General features: G+C 36.9%; 4 protein-coding genes, 1 long non-coding RNA gene, 1 other non-coding gene and 1 pseudogene across 7 annotated transcripts in view; 3 read left to right on the top strand and 4 right to left on the bottom strand.

Moving 5' to 3' along the window:
* Nucleotides 1-20,662, bottom strand: part of LOC796311 (zinc finger MYM-type protein 1) — an 854,498-nt gene that overhangs the window by 100,975 nt on the left and 732,861 nt on the right. The window lies entirely within an intron of this gene.
* LOC148682203 (uncharacterized) overlaps nucleotides 1-20,662 on the top strand; it is a 429,467-nt gene that overhangs the window by 75,789 nt on the left and 333,016 nt on the right. The gene's annotated exons all lie outside the window — the stretch shown is intronic.
* zgc:113135 overlaps nucleotides 1-20,662 on the bottom strand; it is a 1,020,739-nt gene that overhangs the window by 725,680 nt on the left and 274,397 nt on the right. The window lies entirely within an intron of this gene.
* The window catches only part of LOC101886882 (gastrula zinc finger protein XlCGF57.1-like), a 513,813-nt gene that overhangs the window by 415,660 nt on the left and 77,491 nt on the right, over nucleotides 1-20,662 (top strand). The window lies entirely within an intron of this gene.
* LOC148682204 (uncharacterized) lies at nucleotides 7,456-11,082 on the bottom strand (annotated as a pseudogene). Its single transcript, XR_015942654.1, has one exon. The product of XR_015942654.1 is annotated as an uncharacterized LOC148682204 (transcript).
* Nucleotides 9,601-9,682, bottom strand: trnal-aag (transfer RNA leucine (anticodon AAG)). Its single transcript has one exon. It is a non-coding gene; the product is annotated as a tRNA-Leu (tRNA).
* On the top strand, nucleotides 14,570-19,629 carry LOC108179149 (uncharacterized). Its single transcript, XM_087247653.2, has 6 exons — nucleotides 14,570-15,054; nucleotides 15,173-15,500; nucleotides 15,618-16,419; nucleotides 16,516-16,725; nucleotides 17,190-17,587; nucleotides 17,767-19,629. Exons 1-6 carry the CDS (start codon nucleotides 14,678-14,680, stop codon nucleotides 18,211-18,213), a joined length of 2,562 nt encoding a protein of 853 aa, XP_087103779.2. The 5' UTR covers nucleotides 14,570-14,677; the 3' UTR covers nucleotides 18,214-19,629.

Raw genomic sequence — 20,662 nt, 5'->3', positions numbered from 1 at the left:
AATGTACCTGAAATCCTAGGACCTACATATTCAAGCAACGGAGTCCAGATCTGATAAAAAGTGTTTTTCTATGGAGAGAGATTAGACTCAATAATAAGTCACGCAAAAGACACGATGTACACATGCGTAGCCAAATTCACATGCGTAAAATATTTATTTATACTCACAAAAACAATTCACATGCACAAAATAAAAATACATTTTCATAAAATACATTTCACAAATGCAAAACACCATTTGCAAATATATAAGAGTGTACAAAAAGTTTTGAATGTTTAAAATTCACGAGTTCATCCTGAATGAGAATGTGCAAATCCTCTCTCACGTACGACTCACCCTGAATACGAGTGTGTGCATTTTTGAGACTTTCCTGTCAGCACACACCTCCCACGTGAGTCACTCGTGCCCTGTAGCCAATAAGATGCGAGCTTACTGTTCAACCAATCACAACTCCCTGAGAACGTGGGAATGACCGAAGCGCTTCACTGTGCGCTCCATTTGCGCAGTCTGACCTAATTAACGGAGATGATCCTCTAAGAAGAAGAATACTCCTCTATTTAGCATGGCAGGTGAAGAGCGGGATGCGCGGGTAAGTGGTTACTTGATTTCTATAGTGGTTTATGTATGCAAAGATTAAGTATCAAACGTTTGTTAAAGCAATGGCTGCTGTTGTTTATAATGTAAACTTTATAACGTAAATTAAGTCCGTTATAAAGCCAACATGGCGAGTGAAGAACGGGATGGTCGTGTAAAATAGCATGGCTTCTGTCATGGTCGATTCTAGGATTGTCATTCAAGGGAGCTCAGCTATAAATTTGATCAAGGACTAATTTGGAGGTGGAATCGATCGCGTACTAAAGTGAAGACCGGGAGAGCGTAATGCCGTTTTGGGTGTGGGTGGGTATGGGGGGTGGAGAGAGGAGATGATCGCCGACTGTAAGGAACGGGCGGGGTGGGGGTCGGCAGTGTTGATCGCGGACTATGAAGATAACAAATGATAAAAGGTATAATTGGTATTTGTCTTACAGGCACTGTCATCAGAAGTAGAAATAGCAGCAAAAGCTCTGATCGATGTATTAGCCAGGGGCCTTACTCCATCTTTGTAAAGAAATGCACTAGCTAGTGGTAGTAGACCAATGAGAGAAAGCATCTCAAGTGGGACCATTCCTTTGCCTGCAGAGCCTGAAAACATGGTAAGGCAAGCCTTAAAAAGGTAATTTTTCATGTTTACTGTAAAACACAACTTTTTGTGTCATGCAAAAAATGTTTCTTATTATTAATATGTTTATTCATTTTGCCCTTTTGTCACTATAGGCAATTCCCAAGTATGTTTGGGACAGAGATTTTTCTGTGGCCAAACCTGGAAACATTAAAAAAACTGATTTTCAAATCCATGTCCTCTCTGAACCCACACCCTTCACATCAAAAGGAGATGAAGACCTTGAGCTTGTCCATGCTGGACTTGGAAAAAGGCTTTTAACTGTTCCAGATAATTTTAAACACAGTGAGGTAATTGCAAATGTTACTATAATACTAGGAATTGATGGGAGTTTTATATCTGTTGGAAAAAAAAAAAAAAAACTAAATGATGAATTTTGTTTCATTCTTAAGATTGTCAGTCTGCTTGAAGGAGAGTTTCCCAAATTAAAAACACTTCAGGGTGGCTGGATGTTTTACAGTCTACAGGTATTTATGTTTTGCATGTTACATATAAACAAAAAATGATTTGTGTGCATTTGCAATAACTTTGCACTTTTGTAAATTAATGAAACTGGTATGTGCTTTGTTGGCGTTAATAATTTAGTAATAAGCTTCATTAGTTTAAACTTTTTAGTCAAGGACATGTTTCTCTGCCATGTTCTAAGATTATGGCATGCCCTACTTCAGTTTTCCAGTGGTAAACAGAGCTTTATAGAACATTTCTGTCCAAAATTTTAGGTGACACATTTATAACAATATTGCTAGCCCAAGAAGGCAACAGTAGTCCTGAATGTGATTCTCAATTGATTTTGCCATTAGGTGGTGGTGGGCGGCGTAAGCTGTCTATAATTCCCACAGATGCTGATGGATACTCAACTCGACTCCTAAAATCAGTGTCAAATAATGGAAAGAACATGCTGTTTGTAGTTCCATTACAGGAACAGCTTTCCACTGAACCATTACCTTATGATTCTGTGGAGTTTGCTAAGATGCCACAGTCCAGCTGTATGAAATGTGGTAAGAAAATACCACTGCCATTGCTGCCCTTACACATTGAAGAGTGTAAAGAAGCTGAGACAGTAAGTCATACAGTATTATGGTTTTATTTTTCTATCAATATTATTTATTTACAATGCCAATGCATTTTGATTACTTTTATTAGGAGTCTTCAAATGATATGACCATTCTAGATGATGATGTAGACGAAAATGTAATCGAAACTGTTGACCAGCCAAGCTCACTTCACCCCATCTTAGAACCATCATTACAGGTCTTTGATCAAAGCCTATTTCTTGTATTTGGGTATACTCACTATATTTGAATATACCCAATTTGTGGTTCCATAAAGAATGTGTTTGAAGCTATTAAAAATTTGAGACTATTCTTAATATTTTAGAATCTTTTTATGGGGTAGAATATGTATGTTCTTCAACAAATTTGCTACAAACATTGTTTAATTTATTTTTACTTTTTACAGATTTGTCCAATTTGCCAGATCTCTTTCCCAACTGATGTCTTGCCTTTTCATGCAAGCATGTGTGGTGAAGGGTAAAGTTATGCTAAAAATTGTAGGATGACATGCCTTTAATACTAAAGGATTAGTTTGCACAGTTTGTTTTGGTTGTATATATCTCGAGGGAGATGTACAAAGATCAGATGGAATGTAGGGTAAAAAATTAACAAAATAATTTTCTGGTGGACTGTCTTAAATTTAAATTAATGTGTTGGTTTCATAAACTGGGTCAGTAGTAGACATTATTAGATTTGATGTATGCAGCTTTTATAAGCCTTGCTTTGAGAAAATCATTACTGGTGACTTTTGACATTAATGACTATAAACAGTATGTCATTGTAAGTTACATCCAGACTTTGTCTGGCACTAGGGTCTAAGCCTTGTCTATGAAACTGGGCAAATGCTTTTAATATGCATGAAAATTTTTGAAGTGGCTTAATGAACAAAATTGAAATTGTTTGTGTCTTGCCTGTTTTAGAGAAAGGACTTTTGGTGACAATGATTCTTCATTCACTTTAAATACAGAAGAATTGCCAGGACCCTCAACTGCACAATCTTCAACATCCCTGTCTGCAGGTTAGACACAACACATTTAATTTTTTTTTAGTGCTGTTGTACTGTAAAATGATAAGTGCATCTTTATTCATTTATTCTTTCATCTTTTTTGTATTGTTATTCAACTATGCTTGTAAAATGGTATTTAGATAAATTGTTCATTTGATTTCAGCATGGAAAAATGAAATTGACCCATTCAAATCATCTCGAATGTTCTGTGATGAGTTGCTCTCCATCAATTCACACTGTCCATCTCTATCATTACTCATCAACCAGTTTGATACTATGGATGAACAAGATAGTACCCTGGTTTCATTTTATAAAATGAACAGTGCTAATTGGTCCACTCCATTGAAATATAGATTGACTGGTACTCCTTTTTTATTATTAAAATCATTTGAATCGCTTATAGTCTGTACAGTTTGTGCAACGAACTTGCTTCATTTTGTATTTTTTTTTAGGAGATGCAGCTGTTGTGGCAAGGGAGTTAACCGCCATATTTTGTCAATGATGATGCAAAAACTGAAGACTGGCTTCACTTTAAATTTGGGTTTGTAATTGGTTGCAGTTCGGTTACATGTGCACACACACACACACACACACACACACGCACACACACATATATACATATATATATATATATATATATATATATATATATATATATATATATATATATATATATGTGTATATACATATATATATATATATATATATATATATATATATATATATATATAAAGTTAATTTTCGTCAACACTGCCTGTAACCCTGACCTTTTTCTGTATGATTTCGTGCACTGTACTTGAGAAGCCTTTTGCACACCTGATAAGATGTAAAATGTTCATAACATTATCTTCTATTTACTGGTGGGCAATGCAGATCGATGCTGACTGGTACCACCACAGTGCATACAGAGAAAACATTTGTTTAGAATTTTACAGATGTGATTTGATGTTTTATGTCTCTTTTGCTTTTGGGCTGTTACAGATTTTATACAACTAGTACTATTAGTTAATTCTTACTGATTGGATTTTTTAGGTTCATCTACTACAGCCTTTTTTGAGGGGGAAAAAAACCACCGTGTACCTTCTGCATCTGCTGTACTACTGGACAGCAACCTGTTCCAGATGGATGGCCGGATGATAGGCCATTCATTTTTGCATGGAGGTCCTAGTCTTTCTGGACTGAGCATACCCGTGGTCATATAATCAGCTCAGACCTTGTTTATTTTAAAATAATTTAATTCACAGGAATTAGAAAAATAAGAAAGTTACATTTCTTTTCTAATTCTCCCCAAAATTAAAGAACTTCAGTTAAAATGATTAATGATGTGTCTCCATCAAAAGAATTCCTGAGATTAAAAGTTGATACTGAGGAGAACTTGTCAATTTTGTGAAAGTTATTGAAAACACTGAGCATGTTTATACAATTGCATATACTCATGTACATGACTCATAACACATAATGTCGAGCAGATCATTAATTCTATTTTATTTACTTGTGTAAATATATATTTATTCACTTTTTAAATTAAATACAGTAATATTATTGACTAATATGAAAATGTTTATCTGATTTATGTACAATGCAGTTTTTACAGTAATATTTTTTTGTCTTTTAGTAGAAATATTATATGAGTGACTTGCTTTGTTTATCAAATAAAGTGTATCTAATTGGATTTGCATTTTAAACATTAAATAAAAGTTTAAAAGATAATATTTTTTGTTTCACATATTTAGGTTTTAGTTATGATACTCCCAAAATATTTTGGCAGAAATCCACAGATTTTTATCAATATTCTTCGCAGAAATAGCAAAAAACGTTGACAGATTCTTTCTGGCCCTACTCATGACTCATAATACGTAATGCATAATACAGAATGTCTCATGTCAATATCCATTTAAACCCTTTTTACAATAAACAAGTTAAATTTGGTGTAACTAAAACAAATTGTACACAGCATTACCTGGTTAACAACCTTTTATGCTTTGCAAAACATTCTTCATTTATAAATGCAGGTTTTTGGACCTTCTTTTTAAGTGTGACTTTGAGATTATTAGACTCATGAAAGGCCTAATAAAAGTATCCTCTTTCAATTTTTATTTTGCTCACCTATCATTGCTGGTTAGTAATAGTATATATATATATATATATATTAGGGATGCACAATATATTGGCGGCCATATCGGTATCGGCCGATAAATGCTATTTTTAGGACTATCGTTATCGATTCGATGTCTAAATTCGGCTGATATCTTTAAGCCGATAAATTACGTAATTGTACAGACTTGCGTGCTGCGCACGCGTGGGCGGAACTTGTTCAGACTTGCCCACTGCACTATAATGGATCTCTCTTCACACTGTTTATTCCTTCAAAGTCTGTCATTTCTTCAAGTGGTATTGCTGTGCGTTAATAAGTCAGTAAGTAACCATGTTCCTTATCATTGTAGATGTGTTTGATTGAGTGTCATTGTGTATTTTGCTTTAAATCGCCTCAGGAAAAATATTAACTATGTAAACCTTTCCAGCTCTGTCTCTTTGTTGTGTAGAGATAGCAGGGGATCTTAACTTATTACTCCATTTTACAACAAGTGTAAACAGTTGTTTGTAATCTGATTATTTGTTATTATCAACACGTTGCTTGTCATGTGTTGTTGATGTAAGATGTATTCAGTTTGATCGAAATATTCATATTGATTATGACGAGCGCGGGGAGAGGTGAATCCAGTCATAGAGGCTCTCGACCAGCGGCTCATTCTGTCTTTATATTCAGCTCTGTTAGCCATAAAGTCAGCTCAATGCAGGTTTTGTATGAAAATCTGACTCTGATGGCAACTCTTCCTCTACAGTTGAGTAAAACTCAGCGGTTTATCATAAACTTTTCATCGATCATTTTCCCCCCGCAATTGACAGCAAGAACGAGCGCAGACGCATCTGATTGACAAGCAGCAGCTACATGTTCGAAAGAATCTAAAACGCCAAATAGCATGAATCTGTGCCGCATTTTCTAAACGTACTATCTGTAAGCTATTTACTTGTACGGTGGCTCTGAACTTTCAAAACACCTCTAAAAAAGGCTTTTTCGTACATGACGTATTTGTACATGTGTACATCACTGTAACACGTTTTATTCAAGAACATTTGAGCTGGTTTCAGTCCTTAGTGCTTTCATTCTCATCTTATTTAAATATATTTAATTTGCTTGTTGAATAAATCATATTTTGTTATTTAACCTTCTTAATTTTATGCAACAGTCAAGTTGCATGTTAATTTGCTATGAAGAAAAGGAAGTAATGTATTTTTTGCATGCTGATTTATGTGAAATCTTGAATATAGGTCTATAATCACCTTGCAATTTTGAAGTTAAAGCTATTTTGCTTTGAGTATAGACTATTTAGTTCATAAAAGAAGTTCAATCTTTTATGAAGTTTGCTGTATAAAAATATATCATTTTGAAATATTTATAAATATCGGCCTATACATATCGGTGCATCCCTAATATATATATATATATATATATATATATATATATATATATATATATATATATATATATATATATATATAGGAACAATCAGAATGTTAATAATTAAATAACTTGTTACTCTTAAAATAATTTACCTTTAACACAATAAACCTAAAACTATAACCTACACACACACACCACTTGCAGACAGCACACAATATAATCTATCAGTGCACATGAGTAGTACAATATGTAATGCATATAAATAATATTTGGAATTTACAGATAGCTGAAGTCCTTCAGTAGTCTAATGAGTACTGGAATTAGCATGTAAGCTAACAAATCACTTATGTTCTCATTCACAATAGAGACACTGGGTTTCCCATACACTGATTTATTTGTAGTAATGTGGGAGTTTTCACATGAACATTTCTTTAAGGGAAACTAGTTGTCCATAGAAAGTTTAATTGTCTTCATGAAGAAAACTTGTTTATTTTCTAAAATATGTCCATCAAAATAAAAGTGTAGTGTTTTGAAACCAAAGTCTCCATTTGTACCCACAACACATCAAGAGTTTATCAAGTCAAAATCTCATAATCTGACAAAAATCTGATCTGTGGTAACTGGCAAATGGCATTGTGTAGTCTGAACAGGGCTTTATGGAGTCTGCATCAGTCTCTAACTGTCATTGCAAGTTCACACCGGCCGAGTTTAGGTGGACTTTCATTCACCAACATGTTTTGTGAAACTGCAGACAAAAGCCCAAAATTGGAGGCAAATCGGTGTTTGTTCAAGGGAGTGAAAATCAAACAATGTGAATAATCAAAAACACAATCTAAGGGTGTAGGACAGTTTACCCTGCATATCCCCAAACATTTTCTCCTCCCTAATCTTTCTAATTCTCTTTTCAGTGCCGACCATTTGATTGCAGTGTGCAATGTGCACAAATTTGGTTTTCAGTTCATAATAACTTGAAACACATATAGAGTTATTTTACTTTCTTGCAGCCCTGTAGAAACTCTCACAACCTGGCACATCTTCACCCCTCTTCAGTTATTGAGTTTAAATCTTCAGGTTCAAAGGGTTTCATTCCAGTAACTTGAGATGTATTCAGGAGTTCACACTTGTCCCGAGATGCTATCCCATGCTATCCCAGGAAAGCCTTAAGCTCTGCTGGACAAGGCCTCATTTTTTCCTCTCCATTGTGAAGCTTCATGTGATTGACGAGGCATCTTTTATGTTTGAAGACCTTTCCACTCTCACTGCATCGAAAACGCTCGCCTGAGTGAATCTTCATGTGTTGCTTTATGGAGTCTTTGCATGAGAGACTCTTTCCACAATGATCACATGTAAACACTGTGGTTCCAGTATGACCATTCGTGTGATTCATGATTCTAGCTTTGGTTGTGAAGCTCTTTCCACACTGAGCACATGCAAACGGCTTCTGTTCGGTGTGAGTTATCATGTGGTGTTTGAGTGAGCCTTTATGTGGGAACCTTTTACCACACTCTGTGCATGTGTAAGGTTTCTCTCCAGTGTGAATCCTCATGTGGATGGTAAGGTTTTGTTTTTGAGAAAAACCTTTCCCACACTGTGTACAAATAAAGCTTCTCTCTCCAGTGTGAGTTTTCATGTGGACTTCAAGGTTGCCATTTTGCTTACAACTCTTTCCACACTGAGGGCAAGAATAGAGCCTCTCCCCAGTGTGAATTCTTCTGTGCACTGCCAAGTTTCCTGAAGAATAGAAGCTTTTTCCACACTGTTGGCATGCGTACAGCCTCTCTCCAGTGTGAATTCTCATGTGCACTTTTAAGTTTCCTGTATTATAGAAGCTTTTTTCACACTGTTTGCAGGTGTAAGGTTTCTCCCTAGTGTGGTCAAGGTTTGGCTTTTGACTGAAACTCTTTCTACTCTGTTTACAGCTGAAATTACACCTAGACTTGGATTTCCGAGGTTTTCTGTGTGATGAAGTCTTTTTAGTGAGTGTGGGTTTTTCATCACTCATTATTTCTTGTTGTTTCTCTTCTATTTCACTCCATTGATGTGTCTCTTCTTTCAGCACCATCAGGTCTTCAAAAAAGAACAAAAAAGTGAACTTTAGTATAAAGGCAAACTGGCAAGCATGAAATGGATGTTTACCCTAAATATTAAAATGAGCTTACCATTTACTCTCCATCATGTGGTTTTAAACATTTCCTGTCTTCTGGAACACAAAGTAAGCTAGCATTTTTATCACAATATCGTAATTTGTCTTCAACAGAATCAAGAAACTCATCAAGGTTTAAAACCAAACAATGGAAAGTAAATGGTGAGGCTATTTTCATTTCTGTGTCAGAAAGTCATACCAACACTGACTCACATAATCAACACATCTCTTGACTCTGGTTTATTCCCCACTGTATTACTACTGTAATTGTGAATCTTTACTGTTCCTGTTTCAATAGGGTGCTCTTGCTAAAAGGAGCAATGGCAGAGAGAGACTTCCAGTGCAGACTTTGTTAAGATGCTGCAATCTAATCGTGGGAAAGACACTTGCTCCTGAGCAGATTCGAGCTTGGGGATGTGTTGCTGTCACACCAACAAGTCTGCCGTGAGTTTCAAAGAACACATTATACTGACTAGTTGCCAACTTAAATGTACTTTCTTATTTCCAGCGTTCACTGAGACTCACACACACACTCAAGCAGTTTGGCCATATTTAAAACCTTTTCTGGCAGCTGTAGGATTCGAACCCACACCCCCGAAGAGACTGGAGCCTAAATCCAGCGCCTTAGACCACTACGAGCAGAAGCGTGCAGTATCACTTTGCAAGTCTGTTTGCTCAAGCAGAAAGGTCATTCTCAAGCATCCTAAAAGGACTGCCTGGCAGCGGTGGGATTCGAACCCACGGCCCCAAAGAGACTGAAGCCTTAATCTAGCGCCTTAGACCACTCGGCCACGCTACCTTGCCAAGCTGCTTTCCCTGAGCAGTTGTTGCACCAACTTGTTTCAAGTAGCGCAACAGCACTGGGAAATCAGTTGAATTTGGCCATGCATTGCTGGAGCTCCTCAACAAAGAAAGAGAGCTGCTTAATACCAGCTTAGGAAGCACTCCCACCTTCCTGTCAAGCACAGTTCTGTCTCTATTAGAGCACACCTCAAGGCATTTGAAGTCTACTCCAAACGGCAGCCAGCTGCGATGCATTTAAGCACCTGATTACAAGGTAACTGTTATTTCACAAAAGAGTGAGTTACTGATTCCATCACAGCAGACCCCACATTGTTGTTATTATATTCAAATCCAGTTATAGAGTATTACTACTCTAATTGTGAATCTTTACTGTTCCTGTTTCAATAGGGTGCTCTTGCTAAAAGGAGCAATGGCAGAGAGAGACTTCCAGTGCAGACTTTGTTAAGATGCTGCAATCTAATCGTGGGAAAGACACTTGCTCCTGAGCAGATTCGAGCTTGGGGATGTGTTGCTGTCACACCAACGAGTCTGCCGTGAGTTTCAAAGAACACATTATACTGATTAGTTGCCAACTTAAATGTACTCTCTCATTTCCAGCGGTCACTGAGAACACGCACACACTCAAGCAGTTTGTCCGTGTTTAAAATCACATCTGGCAGCGGTGGGATTCGAACCCACGCCCCCGAAGAGACTGGAGCCTAAATCCAGCGCCTTAGACCCCTGAACGCCAGCTGCCAAAGGATAGTCTGACAATATTTCACAAATGTTGAAGATGAGAGCCAATCGGAGCGATTCGCTCCAACATTGTAGCCAATCACGTTGCAGCGCTTCAACATTTGCAGCCAATCGCGGACCGGAATTCTCAACATTTTCAACATTTGACCAATCAGAGTCGAGACAATGTTGAAGCCGCGGGGGAGGAACTGTTCCAAGAATCACCGCTAGGTGTGCAGTCAAACAGGTCAGTCAGATGTCAATCAATTTTCCGAACTGAGCCGAAGGTACACGAAGGAATGACGCGGTCCTCTGGAGGCGGGTCAGAGGTCAAAAAAGTTCATTGACCATCAGTGATATTCAACGAACAGCATCATTCGACAGAGCACAGCATCGTTTTGCTTACAGTAAAGGATTTTTTCCGATAGTGATTTCTTAAAAAAGGAAGGAAAAACTACACAATTGCACGAATTAATGTTTTAGTGTGTTGTATTTCAAATTTGGATACTTTAAATTTAAAACCGTTTAATTTATAGGAGAAAAATGTCTGGAAAATCTCATAAAGCCATGTCAGACGCTGACTGGATTTCACGTTTGAAAAAGTTTGCCAGCACAGGAGTTTGGCCATCAAATGAGGGAAACAGGCCAGCTCCTCGACAAAAAAAGTGGCATGAGATTTATCAAAGGGTTTGTATTTCGTTTACATGATATAAAGTTTGTTGAAATTTGCTTAACAGAGTAACGTTAACTTGTTAGGCTTCAGTACATTCAGTACAGTATCTGTGTAAAACATGTCATACTTGTTTTTAAATATTAAAGTGTTTTAAATTGCATGTATTTTGAGATTTACATCGAATAATTTAGTAAGTTTGACCGTTTATGAGAGAGATCTGAAAAGGTGGGGGAAGGGATTATGAGTACAGTATACAGCATGTGGTTTTAAGGCCTGAAATGTTCCTGTCCAGTTCCTTTTATTCTTCTTTTCGTTTTTGGAGATACAAACTGTACGATTACATATTAGACAAATATTAAACACATTCTAGAAACAGTGGTAAATTAATTTACAGAGCTATTGTGTGCTTTATTAAGGGAGTCATTGAGTAAAAATTCTTATTTAGTTATAAAAGTTTTTTGTATTGTGTAAAATTATTTAATATATCTTTCATGATTTTTTCAGATTGAGAAATGCCCATTGCAATCTCGTGGGCAGAGGACTTTGCTTGGAGGTGTGCTGAAATGCACATGTGGTTTTCACACTCAAAAGGTACATTTTTGAGTCAATATGTGTTTATTTTTATTTACTAGAATGCCTTTCCTTTTTCATGATTATATGTATTTTTGTGATTTATTTTCAGCAGAGTACTGCTTCTGCTGCTCCAGCACAAACGGTGCAACAACCTGCCCCTACTGTACCTGCTCAGGAGGTGATGGAGACGAGACAACTTGAGGCCCAGCCCCAGCCCCCGTCTACTCCATCAGTGGCATCAAAGATTTCACCGCAATTGTCAATGGTACATTTTTTTAAAAATCAAAAGAAATGACAATTTCAGTGTTTCAAGTGTTCAAGGTGTTCAAAGTTCAGTTCAAAGTTCAAACATAGGAGAGAAAAGAACAAAAAGCAATAAAAAAGTTGAGGTGTTGCTAGAGACCTGCTTCTTTTCACACCTCTTGTACAGCGGGGGGGTAGCAGACACTTGCTGATTGGTCGGTTTGAGTTTCTGTGATTGGATTAAATTACATGGTCAGGTCATGGTCAGGGTCACAGTTTTTAAAGCTACATTTTAACCTCTTGTCTTCAGATAATGATACATAATAAACACTAATAGTAAATACTTTGTTTTGATTTTAAGTGTAAGCTAAAATTTGTACTTTTTCTAAACAACGAGTCTGAGGTATTATCTTGAAAAAGTACTTATTTAAAAATATATATATATTTTTTTTTTTTGCTACCACAGGTATGATAATATTTTTTCTTCTGGGAGAAAGTCTTATTTGTTTTATTTCGAATACATTTTTCAAGGTCAATATTTGAGCCTCTTTAAGCTTTTTTTTTTGGCATAGTCTACAAAACAAACCATCGTTATACAATAACTTGCCTAATTACCCTAACCTGCCTATTTAACCTAATTTACCTAGTTAAACCTTCAAATGTCACTTTAAGTGGTATAAAAGTGTCTTGAAGAATATCTAGTCAAATATTATTTACTGTCATCAGGGCAAAGATAAAATAAAACAGTTCTTAGGAATGAGTTATTAAAACTTTGATGTTTAAAAAAATGTGCTGAACAAATCTTCTCTCCATTAAACAGAAATTGGTGGAAAAAAATTAAAAAGCGGGCTAATAAATCAGACTTCAACTGTATATAACACATAGTGTGATGTTGTAATATACAATGTATGTTTTTGTTGAAATGCATGATGTAATAATAGTACAATAATACTGTATATAACATAGTGCAATACTTTATTCCTTTGGTAGTAAAAAAATATTTGTTTGCATATTGCTCCTTGATCCAGAAAACTATCATTTTAATCAAAGCCTAATGTGTCACATTTATTTGCAATGAACCAGTTGTCTAATTAAATCTATTCTAACTTATATCTTATTTCTACCTGTAAAAGTAGCAGAGGGTGGTAGTAAAAAACAGCTTGAACTCAAAACACTGTAGAGAAATCAAACTGATTGTACAACTGACATATAGAAAGATAGTTTCTAATTGCTTGAAATGTAATGTGATATACACTAATGTTCAAAAAATTATTATTGTTAAAATATAAAAGCTTAATATTACTCATATTTTGCAAGAATTCTATTGTGTTTGATTTGCTCATAAAATAAGTAGATTTTATTTGATTTGAATTGTTTGAATAAATTATTCTTTATTTATTTAATTTGCCTATATTATTATTTCACATTATTCCAGTTTTTACTAAATATTTGATCAAATAAATGTAGCCTTGATAAACATAATTAAAACATTAAAAAATACATTCAGCAGATCGCAAACCTTTGAACAGTAGTGTACATTTTGCCATTGTGAACACAAGTGTTTTTAATGAAATGCTTTTTGTCTTGCCCTTTTTGAGTTCACCAAACCAAGATTTTCCGGATCCCACATTGCTGCAGCAAAGCCAAATCTTAGTGTGGCTAGAAGACCATCACAGGCTGATGTCCAGCCCAGTTCAGCAGTGTGTAGTGCTTCTACACCAAGCACGGCTGTAAGTATTGTCATAATCCACATAGCTTTCTGAGAGAATTTGGTATAAGCATTTGTTTTACGTAAATTCGTATTTTTATTAAGTACAGTCACCTTAAATCTCAATAAAACATCTCTGTAGTATTCTTTTAGTGCATAAAAACATATATATTAAAAATAAGCACCATTCTTTAAACTTTTTGTTCTGCATAGAAGCGCTGTGACAAAATTTTACAGTTTAGCAGCAATTGTTCATTTCCAATGTATTTTATACATTAATGTTCAAATAAAGTAATGGTTGCAAAAAGTTCTGATTAGTTAATGTTACTTATAGATTTATATTTACAAAATGCACTTTGTTATACTGCTTGTTTGTACAGACACAGGACCTTCAAGTTTCTGCCCCCGTCCTCACATCCACTGCGGCAGTGACCAGTTCCACAGAGCCGTCCGGCATTGTCTCGGTAAGTAATTTCATATTTTCTGTCCAAAAAAAGGTAATTTGGTTTGCATATTTGCTGCCCCAGCTGAATTCACACAAAGTGGTTTTAAGACCAGCCAATTAAATTGACTTGATGTTAATTAACTAAGCTTGATATATGTATAAATGCTAACAAAATAAAGAGGAAAAAATAAAGCAAAGAATCACAAAAATTACGCCTTCTGTTGTTGATATTTTATGTTCACAGTAGTAAAAGAAAAGAAAATGGATGGAAAAGAAGTAGAAAGGAAAAAGAGAAATAACTGTATTGGAAAATACTTTTGCTTCTTTAAAGAAAATGTTTATTGGTGAAATTCTATTAATGATTTTTGGAATTGAAAAACATAATAAGGTATTTAAAAACAATCACTTAAAATCAAAGGTATTTAGATTATAATCATGATATCATGTGAGGGTACTCACTCAAATATGTAAGGTGCATTTACATTACCAGACTAAAGGTTTTATCTATTTTCCTTCACAGACTGCACCTTCTGGGTCATTGTTGCAAGCTCCATCAGCTGTTCCACTTCCGCGCCTTTGGGCTGAAACCTTGCCACCAGAGGACCACAAGTGGATTGCCAGCAGGCTTTTTAAAATGGGGTCCAAAGGAAAGCCAGAGCTTCGAGACAACCTCCAGCTCTGGTATTACCCTCCACAGCCTGCACTTACATACAATCAGGCTCCAGCTCCAGACAGATTTTTCTGTCATTCACTTTTGCTGTGGATGCCATACAAGCTGTGGAGGGTCAAAGTCCTTTGCCCTAATCCTGCATGTGGACAGCATCAGCTGACAGGTGGAGGTCTGCACAAAAGGGCACGGCAGGTTCTGGACATCGACAGGATGTACAACATGGTTACAGAAACCCTCATCTGTACCAAGTGCAAAGCCTCGCATGTGTCCTGGAGTCAGACTGTCTTGCAGCAGCTGGATCTTGACCATCGCTCAGAGTTTCGGGTCATTCTCACACAGAAGTGAGTAATTGAACACCTTTATTCCTCGTGCAGTTGTTAACCTATCATCACACATATATGAAAATACTTTACAAATTATATTTATGTATGTTTATATTAATATTCTTCTGTTCCTAAGGTATGCCTGTGATATAAGAGTCATTCGCCTACTGCGTGAGCGTGGACTAGGCAACAGCCTCACTAGGGTCATCAAGCAACTGAAGGAAAACCACAGTGAAGAGTGGCACCAGCGTCTGGCCCGCTACACCACTCAGTGTGTGGATTTCCTCAGTGGACCTGGGGTGTTGCTGATTACCTTCCAGGAGCCCCCAGCACCTACAGTTGTGCCAAGCTGCAAGTGGCTCCTCACTGTCTACAGCCAGGACATCTTGACAAGGTTGAATGAAATGCATGCCAGGATAACATCAACCCATTGGTCCATCTTGAAGATGGATTCAACTAAAAAGGTTAGTGGATATTCATCAATTTATAATTTTTTTATTATATTCCAGCATTGGTAAAAACCCTTTGTGTAGTCTGCTTGATCTGACGATACACCATGGTTCTTCTCCTGTCTAATCTAGATCACAAAAAAGCTGGCCGGGACAGCAAGAGGAACAGGACTCTGGCTCACCTCTGTTGGCAATGAGTTTGGTCAGGTGCTGATAAGTGTGCTCACTGCCCAGGAAGGAGCAGGACTGGACAGGATGGTGGATGGGCTGGTCAGAAGATACCAGGAGGCTGGTGTGGATCCACCTGCTGTTTTGTATGTGGACTGTGGGTGCTGCACTGATGTGGGTGAGACCAAACTCAAAGCCAGGTTTAGAGGATGGCCGGAGTTGACTGTGAAATTGGACATCTGGCACTTTATGCGCAGGATTGCCGTGGGATGTACAACTGATGCTCATCAACTGTATCCCATCTTCATGTCACGGATCTCTGCGTGCATTTTTGAATGGGATGCGGCTGATGTTTCTTTGCTATGCCAAGCAAAGCGAGCACTGTTGATGTCCCAAGGTTGGCCTGCGTTGACAGATGCTGATGTCAACAAGCATCTCACCAGGGAGGAGCTGGCTCTCCATTGCCGGAGGAGGACCCGTGGGGAGGAGACTACCATCCTTCTACTTGAACAGCTTCTTACTGAGCTCATGAGCAACAAGGGCAATGACTCGCTGGGCGTTCCTCTTTTAGACAAGGAAAGGATGGGGCACATCTGGAGTGTCCAAAAAAAGCATATAAAATGCATTCAGGACCCCCCTGGTGTCGTGCTCTATACTGAAACGGGGAGCATAACCAAGGGAGGTGTTCTGCTACGGATCTACAGATGTGCCAGGGGCTCCACGTTTCTCGAGTCCTTTCATTTACACCTCAATCATTTCATCCCAGGTATGATTCTGCACAAACATTTTGTAAAAACGCATTAAATGTCTTTGTGTGTTTGTTTTTTAATTAAGTCCTAAACATTGTTTTTAATATTTACAGGGTACAGCACAAATAGTCTGAACTTTCAGATTTATTTGCTGGAGGGACTAAACAGGTGGAACCAGGACCGGGAGGCTGCTTCCTTGGCATCTGAACCATCAGCTTTACGCAGCTACACAAGAGAACTTGTTCACTGTGTAAACTGCAACTTTGAAAAGCTGTTTGGGAGAAAAGTGGTGCCCAACTTTTGTCCGCCTGCACGTTACACTGGTAAGAGATTTTGCTATTGTTAATAAACCTGCAATTTCTGTGTTCTCTCCATCTACTGAATCCAGTTTGATACAGTAGGTCAATGTTCATGAGCTTTGTGCTGTGAAATCTTTGCTTGTCTTTAAATATTTGTAAGAACAAATGTATTGTTTCATGACTATTTACTGAAGTAAAGCAAGATACAAAGTTATCATTACATTATTATTACATGTCATTATCAAACATAATGCTACAAGCTTTGAGGGAAATTTATTTGTACATTTCTCTGTCTTCGTTGTATTTCCATTGCATTTCATTAGATGTTTTGTCCAGAATATTTATTATGTTTTGGATCTCTGATTAAAATGTATGTTTTTGTTTGTTTCTTCCTTGACATTGAGCTTTTAAAACTACTTGCTACTTCAACACCCAATCAAACATGGCTCTTAAAATTTGTTTATTTATGTTTCATTTATTTTTTTCAGGTGAGCTCATTGGAGTGCAGTATCTGTTCCAGCAGACTGGTCAGGCACTGCAGAACATGAACCCAGACTGTGAGCAGACTGCTGAGCTCATTGAGGATCTCAATGTGGATGAGCGAGAAGAAGATGAGGGCTTCTGTGACATCAGTGAGGATCACACTATTGCTGATCCGGAGGCTGCTCTGTCACCATCCTCCTCCACATTGAGATCGGGTTCCTCCACTGCAGTCACCAGCAGTGTCGCTTCTTTGCCAGTCTCCACATGCCCTGCACTGGTCCCTGACCCACCTGCGCAGCCTGAAGAACCAATTTCACCTGTGCCCTTAGAGCCAGAAGAGGCTACGGAAGATGATGACGAAGACAATGATGATGACGACGATGATGATGGTGATGAAGAGACTGTAAGTCCCACTAATTTCTGTCTTTACAGTGATCTAGAATAATTTTAAAATAAAGTGTAAAGTCAAACACGCATCAGGTTTATTTCCGTAGTGCAGCTTCAACATGATAACAGAAACAATTATGGAATTATGCATTGAAAAATTTAATATGCTATTTTATTTTGTTGTGCTTTCATTAGGCTGTTGACTACCAAAATATTCCGGGCTTCCAGCATGTGGGCAGGCTGGCTGAATATCTGGTTGAGCTTCGGACCCACAAAAGCCTCAGCCTCACCAACCAGGAGGCCAACGAGATCATTGGTCTTTGGCAAAGCTTGCATGACCAAGACAAGAAGCGGGTGGTGTATGCAGCTCGACACCAGAAGCGACTGCTGAGTGGGCGATTTAAAACACCCAAGAAGCCCACTCACACCCCTGGCGTGGAGAGCACTACCAGATGTGTGCTGGGTGCAAGCAGTGCTCCTGCTCAGTGGCCTGACTGTTGCCGTCTTGTGGAGACCATCTTTATTAGGCTTTGTACCATCCACCCTAGTCCCAAGCGAAAAGGCAAGGGAACCCTTTCAAGATGGTCTCTGATCCTGCAAGACTACCGCAGGATTAGGCAACTCTGGGCAACAGCTTGGTAATGGGAGGTACATCCATGCAGCTGGTTGAGGTAAACCAGAATACCCTGATTCAGTGGTCTAACCCTAACAGACAGAAGAAGCAGGAGCTGTCTGTGCTGCTTCAGGGTATTCAGTTGCCTCAACCCCTCCCAGAAGCCCAGGAACCTCTCCCAGTTGCCAAAAGTCTTCGGACAGAGCCAGACCAACCAGGAGAGCAGCACCAGTATGTGTTGCCAGAGAGCACAGCAGGTCAGGCAAGGCAGAGGCAGACATCTGTTGGACGACCCCCACTCAGACCCAAGGCACCAGTACAGACCCAGGTCATATTTACACCACCAGCACCTGGAGCATCGCTGCAGATGGTACCCAACATATACATCCCAGCTACACCAGGGTACCAGGGTATGCCGATGTTTCAGGGTGTACCAATGTTCCAGGCTGTGCCAATGGTCCAGGGAATCCCTATGGCCCAGGGTATCCCGATGATGCAAGGAGTGCAGATGGCCCAGGGTATCCCAATGGTGCAGGGGATACCACTCAGACAGCCACCACTTCAGCCAACAATGTCCAGTACCAGCTCACAGCCTGCTGCATCACCGTCCATATCTGGAGCCATTCCCAAAAGACCGTACCGGAGAACTGTTCAAGCGAACACTTGTAAAAAGTGTGGGCAGTTCAAAACAAATGCCACAGGCCATAGCCAACTCAGGGGCAGGGTGTACTGCCCACAGACTGAAACTTTGACTAAAGAATAGTGGCTAGAGGAAATGAAAAGGACCAACCCAAAATAATGTGTTTGTTTGTTTGTGTATGTATATAGTGTAATAGTTCTTCAGTTTATTCAATTTCACTTGCTGTTAGTTTATATTTTTATTTCACATTTTCTTTAAATAGTGTATTTATTTTGTTGACATTTTATTTAACTTTTAAATTATTTATTTGTGTGTGTGTGTGTGTGTATAGTGTTTACAGTTTATAACCATAATAATTCAATTTATTCTATTTCACTTGTTTTTTTGCACATTTTACTTTTTAATAATTTATTTTGTTAACATTTTATTTAACTTATTTATTATTTATATATGTGTGTGTATTTATATAGTTTATAACCATAATAGTTCTACAGTTTATTCTATTTCACTTGTTGTTGGTTTCTATTTTATTGCGCATTTTATTTAAATAGTGTATTTATTTTGTTAACATTTTATTTAATTTATTATTTATATATGTGTGTGTGTGTGTGTGTGTGTGTGTGTGTGTGTGTGTGTGTGTAGTGTTTACAGTTTATAACCATAATAATTCAATTTATTCTATTTCACTTGTTTTTTTGCACATTTTACTTTTTAATAATTTATTTTGTTACCATTTTATTTAACTTATTTATTATTTATATGTGTGTATTTATATAGTTTATAACCATAATAGTTCTACATTTTATTCTATTTCACTTCTTGTTGGTTTCTATTTTATTGCGCATTTTATTTAAATAGTGTATTTATTTTGTATTCATTTTATTTAATTTATTATTTATATGTGTGTGTGTGTACAGAGTGTATAAAGTTTACAACCATAATAGTTCTTCAATTTATACTATTTCACTTGTTGGTTTCTATTTTATTTCACATTTTATAAAAATTATTTATTTTGTTAACATTTTATTTAACTGTTTTTTATTTATGTGTATGTCTATAGTTTATACAGTTTATAACCATAATAGTTCTTTAATTACCTTGTTTGATTCTGTTTTATTGCACTTTTTATTTAAATAGTTCATTTATTTTGTTGACATTTTATTTAACTTATTTATTATTTATATGTGTCTGTATGTATAAAGTGTATACAGGTTTCAACCATAAAAGTTAAATTTATTCTATTTCACTTATTGTTTTGGTTTCTAAATTTATTTAACATTTTATTTAATTTGTTAATTTTGTATTTATTCTGTTTATATTTAACATTTAATTTTTAAGATTTTTTATTCCATGTTCATTACTGTTTTGTTTACCATTGTTAAATAAATATTGGATTAATAAATGTCCTTGACTTTTAAGTCCACTTTGTGTCGGTTTCTGTTTGTATTTAACATTTTATTAACATTGTTTATTTATATTGTTAATACTGTATTATTAATAACTAATTTATTATTTTTACATTTTTTACTCTATATTCATTACTGTTCTGTTGACAATTGTTAGATAAATAATGCATATATAAATAACTGACTACTTGACTTTTAATTCCAAATACACTATGCACACTACACACACACACACACACACACACACACACACACACACACACACACACACACACACACACTCACACACACACACACACACACACATGTATATATGTGTGTGTGTGTGTGTGTTCACTATATAATCTATGACATTTCTATAGATCATTTGTACATTAAAATACAGAACAATAATAACCATAAGCATAATGCTACAACAACTACTAAATAATT

The sequence above is a fragment of the Danio rerio genome, chromosome 4 (assembly GCF_052040795.2).
Source record: "Danio rerio strain M-AB ecotype USA chromosome 4, GRCz13ab, whole genome shotgun sequence".
NCBI lineage: Eukaryota > Metazoa > Chordata > Actinopteri > Cypriniformes > Danionidae > Danio > Danio rerio.
Note: the sequence above shows the minus strand (reverse complement) of the source record. Positions and strands in the feature narration are given on the sequence as shown.

Bases quoted from the DNA above. Each gene is read 5' to 3' on its own strand.
- LOC108179149 (XM_087247653.2), top strand. From the start codon at position 14,678: ATGGGGTCCAAAGGAAAGCCAGAGCTTCGAGACAACCTCCAGCTCTGG. The intron at 15,501-15,617 runs GTTAGTGGATAT...TGTCTAATCTAG, and splicing joins AGATGGATTCAACTAAAAAG to ATCACAAAAAAGCTGGCCGG. The intron at 17,588-17,766 runs GTAAGTCCCACT...TGCTTTCATTAG, and splicing joins ATGATGGTGATGAAGAGACT to GCTGTTGACTACCAAAATAT.